Source organism: Mastigoproctus giganteus, chromosome 1 (genome assembly GCF_048544385.1).
Source record: "Mastigoproctus giganteus isolate SK-2022 chromosome 1, ASM4854438v1, whole genome shotgun sequence".
Taxonomy (NCBI): domain Eukaryota; kingdom Metazoa; phylum Arthropoda; class Arachnida; order Uropygi; family Thelyphonidae; genus Mastigoproctus; species Mastigoproctus giganteus.
Window position 1 is genome coordinate 231,685,963 of NC_143575.1, and position 14,421 is coordinate 231,700,383.

General features: G+C 34.9%; 1 protein-coding gene across 1 annotated transcript in view; it reads right to left on the minus strand.

Annotated features, from left to right (window-relative positions):
• Window positions 1–3,614: 3,614 nt before the first annotated feature.
• Rchy1 (Ring finger and CHY zinc finger domain containing 1) overlaps window positions 3,615–14,421 on the minus strand; it is a 53,389-nt gene continuing 42,582 nt past the window's right edge. The window contains exons 10-11 of the mRNA XM_090376251.1: window positions 12,513–12,622; window positions 3,615–3,903 (exon numbers count right to left, since the gene is read on the minus strand). Coding sequence (XP_090232377.1) covers window positions 3,828–3,903; window positions 12,513–12,622 — 186 coding nt within the window. The 3' untranslated portion in view covers window positions 3,615–3,827. The remainder of the gene's footprint in view (window positions 3,904–12,512; window positions 12,623–14,421) is intronic.

Here is a 14,421-nt window from a genome sequence, read left to right on the forward strand (position 1 = left end):
ACGAAAACAAGCCAGTGTCATGCTTTGGGTGATATTCTGCTGGGTCCAGTCATCGATGTGCCAGGCACTCTGATGTCTACCACCTACCTAAACATCATTGCTGACCAGATACACCGTTTCATGACAACGGTCTTCTTCTGGCAGTGTCATCTTTCAGCAGGATAGTGTGCCATGCCACACCACCCAGATTGTTTGAGACTGGTTTGCAGAACATGAGGAAGAGTTCCAGGTATTGTCCTGGCCTCCAAATTCCCCAGACATCAATCCCATCAGGCATCTGTGGTTTATGTTGGAACAGCAACTCCGATCTACAGCGCCTCAACCTTACAGAAGTTAAAGGATCTGCTGGTTACATGTTGGTACCAGATACCACAAGACATATTTAGAAATCTTGTAGCATCCATGCCTCGCCAGGTACGAGTTGTTTTGGCTGCACATGGAGGAGCAACATCATATTAGGTAGGTGGTCATGTTTTTGCTAATTGGTGTATACATTTCACTACAAATATTATTTTTTTTAAGGTGATGCTGTTTTTTTTTTGTCAGCCACTGTATATCATATACTTGGATTTCAAGACAGCTTTTGATACCGTTACCTATAAAAGACTGCTATACAAATTAGGCAATTTACTGCTCTGGATAAAGGGAAAGCTGAGTGGGAGATGGCAAAGAAGTTATTAAAACTGCCCTTTGTGGACTGTTATTAGTGGAGCTCCTCCCCCCCACTCCTTCCAGGGTTCAGTACTGGTCCCCATTGTCGTTTTCTATATTTGTTAATAATATTGGAGGTATATCAGGCTTAATGTTTGTTTGCAAATGATACAAAGGTTGGTAGTGTAGTTAATCATAGTATGCTATTGCAAAATTAGGCAGATGGGCTGGGAAGTGGTAATGGAATTGAAGTTCACAATTGCAAGATAATTCATATGGGGAGCTGCAATCGCAGATTAACAATGGTACCACACTCTGGTTAGTTGAGAATGAAAAAATATTTGGGGATAATTGTGTAGTTGGATGTTCTCTGAGCAGTGCAGACAGGCTGCCAAGACATCTCTTGGGTTTTGTCAATGATATATAGGAACCTTGCCAGCAGGGATGAGATGAGTATCCCATTGTACAAGGCAATGGTTAGGCCACATTTTGAGTTCTGCATACAGGTCTGGAGGCCTCATTTTAGGAAGGATTAGATCTGCTAGAATAGGTGCAGAGGATAACAAGATTAGTGAAGGAAACAAAAGTTACCTTACCAAGAAGGGCTTCAGTTCTGCAAATTGCAGCATCGGGAGACCAGGCACCTTCAAGGTGATGTGATTGCAGTATTTAAGTCCCTGAATGAATTTAACAAGGTGATTGCTGATGGCATGCTTCTTCTTTCTCAGACTACATATGGGGGAGGAATCAATTCAAATTAAAGATGTTTGAGTGATAGATGTGCAGGTAGTTGGTTGATTTCTAATGGTCTGAAAACGACAAAGTTACAAGTCACATGTGTGGACGCTAAAGCATTTGGTCGATTGTTGGAACAAACTTCCATCTGTTGTTGTGGAGGTGGGTAGTTTGAATAAATTCAAGAACTAGACAAATTATTGGAGGGGGATTGACAGGTGATGTGGGAGAGGTTTTTTTTTTTTTTTTGCTGATGCTTTATATAAGCTTTCTTGCATCACTTGCCACTACTTCTACTGCTAATAATAATTTGGTGACAGTTCATCTAAAGAATCTTAGCATTAGCATTAGTTGAGGCATATGATGCAAGAAAGCAAGCTTATACAGCATCAGACAAAAAAAAAAAAAAAATTTGCATTTCACATATGTTCTTTCCACTGGACAGACATGGGAAATTCCATGTTTCTGCATTCACAAAAGGTTAAGGAAAGGAACTGAATATTTGGAATTCCATTATAATAGTCAGAGCCATGCCGAGGGTGGTGCAGACGAGGCTCTTGTCCCAGATTAAAAGCTGAAAGGGGCACCAAAAGAAAGATTAAATAATTGGCAACATTGCCATGATTAATAGCAGGGTGCAATTTTTCATTCTTGCCTCATGTACTAAAATGGCTCGGCACAGTCCTCATAATAGTTTGGAAGAATGTTGACAGAAATGAACTTTACTATTTTACACACACACACTTAATACGATTGATTATTGATATTGAAATATGTAAATATTATTTACAAAATATGAAATAATATTTACATATTTTGTATCAATAATCTGAATCTGTTTTATTCTATTGGAAGTCTTATTTATAATATCTTAGCCAAAGCCAGGCTGGACAGTAGCAAAAGCAGATTGACACTTCATTTTATTTATTCAAATGTTTCTGTGGTGTACTTCAAAACAAAGCATATTAGTAATATAATTTTGGGAAAACCTTAGTATTACAATGCACTGAAAGATCAAAGTACAGGTTGAGTATCCCTAATCCAAAATGTTTGGGGGGCAGGAAATGTTTCGGATTTTGGAATGCATGACATAGTGGAGTTGAAGGTGGAAAAAATATTTAGACTTCATGCAAAAAATTAAATTTTATTTATTAAAAAAAAAAAACATGATAGTCTCTGCTTCCAAAAGAATATAAATGCAATAAACAAAAAATATAAATGAAACAAATACTAATTAAAAATTCATATTTAATGCAAAAAAATTTCCTTTCTATTTACCATCTTAAGAAGGAATATCACAAGCAGTTAAGGGACCAGGAACTGGGTCCTTCAGGGATGAGGAGACATGTTGAATGGCCTTTTTAAATGTTTCTTCCAGTCATGCCTCATTAATAAAGGTTTTTGTTGAAGAAGTCTCTCTTTTATTTTATAAACTGAGATTATTTCTTGTTCTGAGAGCAGAGAATAAACTAAATAAACGGTGAGTAATGGACATAGACATCTTGCGTTGATAATTGGCACTTTACTGATGTCAACACACCATGTCACGGCTCTTTCCCGCCAGGGCTCCCAGTTTCCAGAACTTTGAGTATTTTTCAAAAAGTTTCAGTTTTTGGAGCTTTTGGGTTTGGGGATACTCAACCTGTATTTCTCAATTTTTACTTAAAAATTTGAGTGGAATGGAGACGAACTGATGGATGCTCAATGACAAGAGCTGATTCATAAGTTCATCTCATCTTAAATTCACACATTCCTTCAGATGTTTTCATTAAACATCAAATGTAAAGTGTAATTTTTCATCCCAAAATAATGAAGAAATAAAAGACTGAATAGCACAAGAAATACTCTTAGTTTTTTCTGTTACAAGTTTTCACTGGAATACCATTAGAAATATCTTATGATATGTTTACACATTGAAGTGTTAAGCCAAGTGGTCAGGCATGAGGGTGCATAAGTACATGTGCCTTGAGTAACTGGAGTTCAAGCCTGTGACTGCTAAATATGGTGCTATTTCTTGTATTCTCTCTCTCTCTCTCTCTCTCTCTCTCTCTCTCTCTCTCTCTCTTGTGAATTCTTCTGACTGTGTGGTTGTCCCAGAGTATAAACAGAAAATTTATTTATTTATTTATTAATAAACAACTACATGATTTGTAAAAAACTAATTTATTTTCTTTGTCTTACATTAATGAAGTGCTTATATCAATATATCATGTCAGATATTTTAAAATTTGTAATATACTTAAGGCAGTAGTATAATTTTTGCTTAACAGTCATTCAGTTCCTAAATAATAACATGCTGAATGTGCTGTTTACATAATTTTTCTATATTGAAAACAAAATGAAAAGTACAAAAAACACACACAAAGAAAATGAAATCAAGTAAAATATTGTTCCTCAATTTTTCAAACCATTATAAGTTTGAAAAATTCATGAATGTTAATTCATGGTTCCTTTTTTGTTTCTTGCACTTTTTTTGCTATAGTTTTATTCATTCCTGCGTATTTCTGACGATCACCTCTGCAAAAACAGAAATCATGTTGTCAAAAACAGAAATTACTGTTTATATGACATTACATTGCTATCTCCACAATTTAAAAATTAAAATAATGCTAGAACAATGTTTCGGAGATTAAAGGAAGTAGCCCTCAAATTTTCAGTTTTATGCTTTTTTTTGTACAAATGATAGGCATAATTCTAAAACTTATTCAAAGAATTTACAAATATCCATACACTGGAACAAATGAAAAAAAAAAAAAAAAAAACCTTTGTTTTTGGAGATTACATATGTTTGCTATCAATAAGGGCTGCATAAAAGAAATGGTCTGCATCATGCTAATGGGGGGTGGGGGGTGGAATTGAGGATTCTTAAAAATACACTTGCAAGCACTGACATAATAATAAAATTTAATCTGGACTTTATGCAGCTTTTGTACACATAGGCTCATTTGTTACAATACTAATTATTGTATTATAACAAATGATCCTTGAAGATCACTTAATTGCCATTCTAATTTATGTCAGCATCATACAGGTCATTTTACAAAAAAAAAATAATGAAAAAAACTAACTACTTAGTTTCAATCTTAAAATATTACTCGCAAATATTTTTTAAAACTATTTTCCAGAATTAGCTACTCAGACAAGGTCTGTTTTGTAGAAACAGATGCAAAAAAATCTACAAAATAATCATGAAACCAATACTTGATTGTTAAAAGAAGGCTCATTTAATAAATTGACATTTCAGAACCTTCCTAGGGAAGGGGGGAATCTGCAGGATACAACAGTACATGCACATTGTTACATGGAATAAATGCCTGCAAATAACCAATATTTTTGTAGATAAAAAAAGATGTGCATACAGAAGACACAGAAATAGCTACTGTTGAATGGAACAGAGGTCATTAGGTAGTAGATGACCGGTGCTTTTTTTTTTTTTTTTGTCAGAATCTGCTCAGCGCATCTTCAGTATTAATATTAGCCATTAGGGTGCAAGAAAGCCCTGGGCATTTGCTGCACCAGCCAATAAAAAAATAAAAATAAAAAATTGATTCCTTCCTCATGCAGCTATATATCCAGCTGAGCTTTTAAATTCCTCAAGCCATCATGTATCAGCCTCAACCACCCACAAAGGCAACTTATTCCAATAATTAACTGGCTAGCTAAAAGAAACTTTTGTTCATCTGGATAAGACAGTAATAACCTGGAGAGCAGGAATCCTGTTTCTTTGAAAAAAATTAGACATACCTGTGCACGTAGGGGGGGGACCATGGGAGGGGATATCATCCACAGAATAATCTGTTGCACTGGTTGTACATAAACCAACACAGAATGGTTAGCAGAGGTAATGGCCCTGCATGTGAATGAAATGCTGCATTGCTGGAGGCAATTTCTCTTTGTATTGTCAGAATGGTTTCCTAGACAGGCAAATCACTTCTGGTAGGTCTAAATTAGATGTGATCTGTTACATTTATAGGAAATCTAGTAAATGGTACCTACTGGTGGGATGCAAGGGGGATATCAGCTTTAAGAAAGCCCATTTCTATATTTCTTCCTCATTTCTGGTTTCCTCTGAAAGATCCAGATGTTACAGAGAAATCTCAATTATCTGTGCTAATGACAGGGAAGGCTACACCAAATAATTTAAAAACAGTTAAGAGAATTACTTTAATTTTATTTGAATTGGGAGAGTACTGTGAATAGTTCTAAATTTTGGTAAAGTATATACATTTTTAAAGTGAATGTTAAAATCAATAATTCACTCTCACTATGAGAGTGAATTATTAATTTCCAAAGGAAAAAATTATATTTACTCAAGGTCTAGAAGCAACAAATGCTGTGCTGACATTTTAGAATAAGAAGAGGATACTGTTGACTTTCTTTTTTTTTCTGTATAATATGCATCTTTTGTTTACATATGGAGCTACAGTACAGAACAGTAAATTTGTAAATTAACTAGAGTACATCTGCATAGTAGTTTATAGGGTGTTTAAATGTTTTATTTAAAAACTTTTAAATGCCTAGCTGACAAGATCACAGAAAATAGAGGTTCCATCCCACCTCCTCCTGGAAATCCTCTTGAATTTTTTGATGTACAGTAGACTCTCGATTTTAAGGGATAGATGGTAAAAAAACAAATCCCGGATAATCGATTTCCCGGTTAATCCAAAAATACAAAAGTCCCCTGACATACGTTCCAGGACTTCTTACTTCGTCGAGTTTTACATAACTCGGGAATGACTAATAACATATTGCTACTATTTTATTATTGATAAATCGGAATTCCACGCGATACTTGTTAATTTTGGCCCATTTTCATACATCTTTATTAGTTTAATTTTCTGATCCAAATCGATGGCTTTCCTTTTATTGGTAGATTTACTAGTACCGCTGTCACTTATTCTCTTAGTCGGCGCCATGATAACTGTCAAAATGAAATTTTCTGAAAAGAACTTCAATGGGCTTTTCTGTTCGTGCATCTAATCATGAATGGGTAGTAAACTCGATCTTATTGCATTTGCGATAATACCAATAGCTGGAATTGTGTGGGTTTTTACGTTATTATGGTGAAATGTGTTCCCCTTCACTGAAATCTTCAGTCATATAAAAAAAAAAAAAAAAAAAAAAAAAAAAAAAACCATGAATTGTAAGAATCTTCTTTCCTATTTTTTTGCTTGTTACTCCGTATCTCACTTGTGCGTGCAGTGATCATCGTTATTGATTGTTTATTTTATTTATTTATTATTTTTGTTTGTTTTAAATTTTACAATCTAAAAAAAAAAAAAAAAAAAAAATCAGTGAAAAAAAATTTACGTTATTGTTTGGTTTTTAGGAGCATTACAACTAAGGCCATATTGCTCCGTGAAATGCGGTGGTCATTCCCTGACCTTTCCGCATCCTCTGTATTTGGTGATGACGGGCTCGAACCCTGGTCTAATCAAGAAGCGTGTGCTACACACTGCTACTCCTTCCCACCTGGCTACGGAGGCGCCAAAAATTTACGTAAATCCGTAGTTGCGTGAGTCGGGGTCTTACTGTATCGAAAAATGTTCAGCAACCTACGAAAAAAATATGGCAATAGATAAAAAACGAAAAAACTTACCACGCACTACTCGCATGTCCAATACGATGCTTCCCTTTATTTTTTGCGATGTCGCATATGGTTTGGTCACCAACATTATAATGGTTCCTTAGAGATTTAACAGATGCACCGTTTTCAAACTTTTGAATAATTTCAAGTTTTTGTTTAACTGAAAACAACTCTTTTGCGTTTACCCATCATTTCCGCAATTTCTAAACAAAAAATTTACTACAAAAAAAAAAAATTCTGACATCCCTGACATAAATAACGAAACAAAATTTCCTTTTGCGCTGCAACGGAACACAACAAAATCAACGCGACGCACTAAAACAAACTAAACATTTGGTCTCTCTTTTTTTCTTCTTTTTTTGAGTGGCAGGTATGAAGACAGCAGGGATTACAAGATAATAGGTACACTAATCTCCCAATGACGACTTATAATACCGCTTGTCACTTATTTATGACTTGCAAAATATGTTTATACCTATTCTAGTTATTACTTGAATTTTTTGATTTCTGGTCGATTTTTTTTTTTTTTTTTAATTTGGAGTCTAAGTGTTCCGGTTAATCCGTTTCCCGGTTTAATCTGCTTCTCGGTTAATCGAGAGTCTGCTGTATTTCGAATTTGTATATCTGAAGGGAGCAGCCACATTTTTCTCAGCTACTAGTCTTTAGTGGATAAGTTTTTGGTAATTTTTTTACTAACATTTCAATTTCTGTTTTATGTCTATGTTAAATTTACAATTTTTATTATTTAATTAGTCTTTAAATTGGATAGTTAGTTAAAATAGTACATTAAATCTTTCTAGCTATCAGAAGTGCAATAATCAGTGACAGAAACTGATAATATAACAAACAGGTTTAATTATTGTGCAATTAGATATTAAAAATGGTAGTGTAGAAGATTTTTAATAAGCATTTTCTTAATATCAATTACTGTTTTATTGAATATATTGTGATATTTTGTAATTTTTACCTTAATGATGGTTAATACCAGAGTAGAGGTGCTTTTACACAGGATTTCTGAGGGGAATGATTGCGGCAATTATATATGGGTTATGGGTTCATTACCTCTATTTCTTATGGCATATAATCCAAGGTCACTTGGAATTATGTACCGAGCTGAAACAAATTGATAATGCAACAAACAGTTATCTGTTTTTAAGGGCTCTAAAAACAGATTATCATTATTCATGTGAAATTGATGATGTTAATATCACTTGAACTGATTACCTTTGTAGGCATGTATAAGGTATTCATACGAAGTCAGAATGTATTTGTGCATGCAATTCTGTTCAAGATAATAGGAAGGACTATATGTTCAAAAGCCTAATAGCTTGACTAAAGACCTGAAAAAGCCACTAAAATATTTGGGGGGGGGGGGAATCAGTTTGGCCTGCTTCAGCAGGTGAAGTATTTTTTTTTTTTGCAAAGGTTGAATATATTTTTGAACAGAGGCAGGTGCAAGAGTATTTGCTGTCACTGAAGACGTCTTCAAAAAAATTGCTGGTCTTTGCTGCCTTTTCTATAGATACTTCCGTGGGCACTGTTCTGAATTAGCTTCTATAATTCTCTCTCTCTCTCTCTCTCTCTCTCTCTCTCTCTCTCTCTCTCTCTCTCAGCAGTCCAAATACATGCCACAACCTCCAACTTCAAACTGACAGAACCGACCTTTCTTCTTCCTCGTTTATCCATTCAACTTCCAATTTTCCTGAAAATTACAAGTCTAATGTCAACAAGTATCTTCTTTCATCTTCTCAACCTTCAGCCCATGCACTACTAAGCACTATAAGTTCTTACCTCTCGTGTTCGGGGTTTTCATTTAAAAAAAAGAATTGCTGGTTAAGAATGTATATGCATGCAGGGGGTAATCCAAATATGCATTTTGGTGATAACATGGATCAAAGTAATTTCATGCATTCTAGTATGAAGTCAGCCATACCAATAAGTTTTTTGATATTGTAAGGATATATGGAGGATTATGTCTGAACTGTGTTTACAGTTCAGACTAGTAATATCAGGAGTGCTGCTAACATAAACAATCAATTTGAACTTTTAGTTAGGACACACATCACTGGCATAATAGAGATAACAGAAACTTTTGTCACCCAGAAATTAGGCACGAGTTTCATTATGGTATGTTATTTATAAAGAATAATAAGGAGAGGAAAGGTGGAGGAGGTCATGTGTCTGGCCAAAAGCAGCCTGTGAACAACAATAACAGCATTCATCCCCATATTCCCAAATTTTAAAATCTGGCATGTTAATAACTTCCAAGGGTGCTGGATTTTAAAGCATATACGGTACATGATATTTACAATTCAACATTCTTGTCACTGTCCTTAAGTTACAGTTTACAAAACGGTTTTGCTAATGTTTGTACACGGTTATGGAAGTTTATTAATATAGTAGCACATGAAAAGTTTTTTTTAAACCACGAATACCTACAAAATCACAGATTATTTTGCCCCCCCCCCCTCAAGAAAATCATTCACTGGATTGGTTTTTCATATTCTTTAGTTGTCTGTCTATTTATCTGCTCAGTTTTTAAGTTGAAGTGGCTTTTCCTTCTTGTTTTATATTTCGGATAAACACAAACAAAAAATGTGATCCATGTTTTCACTTTCTGACAATTCATGTTGATATTTACAATACTACAGACATTAGTCAAATGACCACAGTATTTAGTTTTTTTTATCTAAAAGTAATGATATCAACAACAGCCAAATTAGTCAGAACATTAAAGGTAATATAATAACATTAAACAAAATACAAGTTACAAGTGATCTAAATGAATTAGTATTTCAATTATTTTAATACAATTTATCACTATGATTTTTAAATCTGCCATAAAAGCCTGACAAAGACTAACTCAACAAGTATATTCAAAATTTACAAATGACAGTTAGGAATTAAATTTCATTTTTATGAGCATGCAAAATAAACAGTGCAACCTCAATATAATGCAGGTGTCAGGAGACAACTTTAATATCTGTGTTATAAGTGAAGTACATTATAGACGAAAAAAAATCTATCATCATTTTTTCCCCAGTTTTTTAACATAAATATAATTTAGTTAAGTTTTAGTAAATACAATTTAGTTTAGTAAGTAAAGTATTTTTTACTAATGTTTTATGAATAAATAGACTAAAAAATAAAGTATTAAAGGTTATATCAATCCCTTTACATTCCACTAATACACAATACTGCTGCCATGGACTTACATTTTACACATCCGTTCTGAAATAGTCATGTAATTTAGTTTGCCAAAGCTGACTGACATTTTTTTAGTACATAATTCTTAATAGAGGTCAGATGCAATAAATGAAAATGTTCACTACTACTCTGACATCTGAACCATGGCATCACCTCATTAATGTTTCCAAACACTGTTAATTTCTAGTGCTTTTTCCTTACACGAGTCACACATATATCTTCTCAGTCACTCCCTATGTCACTGACATAGGGAGTGACTACATACATTTTTTCCGGCTCAGGTAATGTTCAACTGGAGCTTCTGCATCCACCTCAATCCAAGCAGCCAGGTCATTTGCTCAAAGACTGCCATCAAGTAGCCTTTGCTTTTTGTTCTGAAAATACTGCTCATTCAAGATTATCATTAGTGATCTCATCTTTACCAATACATTTTTTCCAGCAGTTGAGCTTACTTTCTCCCACGCCAATCCAATATTGCATGCAATGTCTTTCAGTGTTAATGTTTTCAGAAATTCTAGAACTTAAATTTCTGAGTTCACAACACCAGCAAGTAGCTCACCACAATAGCAAGCTTTGAAGGATCGAATAATGCCCTGATCCATGGGCTGAATTAGTAGTTATATTCTACGGCAGAAACAAGGCTCTGATCTTGCAATCTTTCAATTTAAGGACATCAACCGAAGGATGAACTGGGCAGTGATCCAACAGTAACAGAGCCTTTTCTTCAAGTTTTTTGGAAAGCAAATGACATCTCACTGATGATACAAACTAACTTCCAAAATGCAAAGCAAAAATATCACTCCTCATCCACGTGTTGGAGTTATCATTATAAATCATAGGTAGAAATTTCACACTGAGATGCTTAAAACACCACAGACTTTTACCAATGCACAGTGGCTTTAACTTGTAATTTTCAGTCTTGTTTGTACACAGTTAATATCCACTGGATATTAAACACATTTAATATCCAGTGGCTTGTCGGGAAGATGTTTATAGCACAGTGCTAATTGATCCGTTGCACAACTATTCATCTTTGAATTCACCATACTGAATCACATTATACAAAAATTCAGGAAAGACATATCTGCTGCTGTAATGTCACTAGATGCAGATTCATCTACAAGGCTAACCTGGGATATCCCAAGATGAGCCTTCCATCTCCAAAGCCACTCTTCAAAAGTTTTAAATATGTCATCATCTCCACCAAACAGCTTATGAAATTTAAGTGCTTCTGCTTCCAGAATTATCCCATTTATCGGTACTCCTTCACTACACTTCTGCAGAAACCACTTGTATAAGCATCAGTCCACATCAGTGTTCTCACAAAGTTTAGTTTTCTTTCTTTCTTTGGAGGCCTACTTCATCTTCTATGGAGTCTAAAAACAAGTGCAATTTTTCTTCCTCTTTCATCCAACAGAAGATTGTTCCATCTGGAATTCCATATTCATGAAATATACTGCATTTTGTTTTGCCTCTTAACTCTTTAACTTTTCTTCAACTGTATATATTTTTTCTTTTGGTGGCCATTACTTCAGTCCTACTGATTTACTAATTTTGCCATGTATTTATTTCTGATGCCCTAGAATTTATCATGTTTTGAGAAAACTAGATCAAAACCAAACTGCCCAGCATATCATAGTGCCGAAGTGAAGTTATGTGATTTCTTCATAAATCACTCGTCAGTTCATGTATATTTTTGTCTAATTTAGCCCTTATCAGTTTTTTGCTATCCTAAGTGTAATTTCTAGTCAAAGATAGGATGTCATGTGATGTTGTTTACAAAAACTTACTCTGTAACTAATGTAACATACTTGACAAATGGTAGCATATTCCCCTCCAGAGGTAGCTGTTTGTAATTGGTGTTCCACTGAAACACTCCTTAATTGCACCTCTAGATGAGGGGAGAAACTGGGTGTCTACAGTAATTAGTCTCTGACGAGTCTTGTTGTTTACAAAAATTACTCTGCAACTGAATACATGAAGCAAATATACAGTCAATTTTTAGCTAATTTCCCTTTAGAAATACGGTAGTAGAATGGATGTACAGTAGATATGAGTATATAACAATACAGTATTCACTTTATCCAGTTTCCAATCTGAAATTGCTAGTTCTTTGAACACTACTTTTTTTCATAATTTGTTTTGGGGAGACATGATCATACCTGCAGTATATCCAAAACGGCAGTATGAAGAGGAACATTGAGGTTGAACTGTATTTAAAAAAAAAAAAAATTATATATATATATATTTTAACATGCAATGTTATTCTTGCCATATATATATATATATATATAGAGCAAGAATAACATTTAAGAGTCAGATACAAACTTACCTATTCATTTTTAATTTATCTCTGCATCCTTTACCACCCTCCCAATGAGCACCAGATTTTTTGGTCAAATTGGAGTTACAAGCAATACACTGCTTATCTCTGGCATAAATCTAATAAAAAATTTAGAACTATTATTATCTGAATGGGAAACAGTGTGGTTTGTCATCTTATTAAGAATAAATTAAATTTATGCTGTTGCCATGTGGAACTGATTCATTATATTTAATGTAAAGCTTCCAAGCTCAATAGAGAAAACAGTTTGGCAACACTGAGGTACAACGAACCTCATCTTCAGGCCGGATCTGATTCTAACTGGAACTACAACACACTAATTTCTAAAATTTTCTTGCAAATGAAAGAGACATCTGGAAGAGACAACATCAGATAAAGAGGTCATAGCAGTGCACAAATGGCTCCAAAATGAGAAAAAAGGAATTTCTCAAGGATATGCTTGTTTGGTTCAGCAATGGAGATGTTGACAACAGGGACTGCATTTTACTTCCTGTGTGACAAATTCACTTTCTGAATATTGCCTAAGTTTACATGACATTCCGAAACAATATATATGGCATATTTACTGATGTGTGTGTGTTTAAAAATAAAAAGACAATTTTAATCATTGTGCAAAAAAGAGATTAAGCTTATAGCATAGTTTATACACAGATGTCACATCAGACAAAGAGGTCGTGGCAGTGCATGAATGGCTTCAAAACCAGACAAAAGGAATTTCTCAAGAATACACTTGTTTGTTCAGCAATGAAGATGTGGACTGATCATGTGTCAAAAATTCACTTTTTGGGCATTAACTCAGTTTACATGGCATTCTGATTCAATATAAATGACATATTCACTCACTCACTCACTCACACTCACTCACACACACACACACACACACACACACACACACACACACACACAGTTTCAAAAATTATGGTCAATAATTTAAAGGTGAACTGTACAGACCACAATATTCAAAAAAAAAAAGCCTAGTAAACATGGGTCCTTAAGTGAATTGTATTCGAGATATCACACATTTCTAGTTGAGATCCACCACTGACTTGTTTGTTTAGGTTAGGTTATGCTCATTCTCTCCGTTTCTCCTCTCTCAATGTTCTGAGATGTAGCAGGCATACTAGGCGTGCCTCCATAGCCAGGTGGGCAGGAGAGGCAGTGCGTAGCACAAGCTTCTTGATTAGACCAGGGTTCGAGCCCGTGACCACCAAATACAGAGGATGTGGAAAGGTCAGGGAATGACCACCGCATATCCTTGGAGAAATATGACCTTAGTTGCTAATGCTCCTAAAAACCAAATAACAACAGCATACTAGTACTTGTCAAAGGATAGTCAACATGGAAAGAGGTTACAGCAACGAAGAGTATGCGGACATGCACTTCATGTATGGTAAAGCCAACGGCAGTGTACTCAAGGCTGCACATTTGTACCAAGAAGCATTTCTCCGCCAAAGGCAGCCCAACAGGTGCACATTCATCAGGGTACATCAATGCCTTAGAGAATATTGGTGCTTCGCATGTGGAGTACGAGCAGATAGGCACAGAAGAATAACACCTGATGTTGAGGAAAGGGTGTTAGAAAGAACAGAACAATATCCAGGAATTTCAACAAGGAGGGTTGCTCTGCAAGAGCGTGTACTGAATCATAGCAGTGTGTGGTAAATTTTACATTGCCAATTACTGTACCCCTACCATAACCAGTGTGTACAAGGTCTCAGCAATACAGACTTCCCTCCCAGAGTGAACTTCTACCAGTGGATGCAACAACAGTGTGTCCTGAACCCACAATTTTTAAACGTTTTGTTCACTGATGAAGCTGAGTTTACTCGTGACGGTATTTTAAATTTACATAACTGTCACTTTTGGTCCGACGAAAATCCTAATGCAATTCACGAGT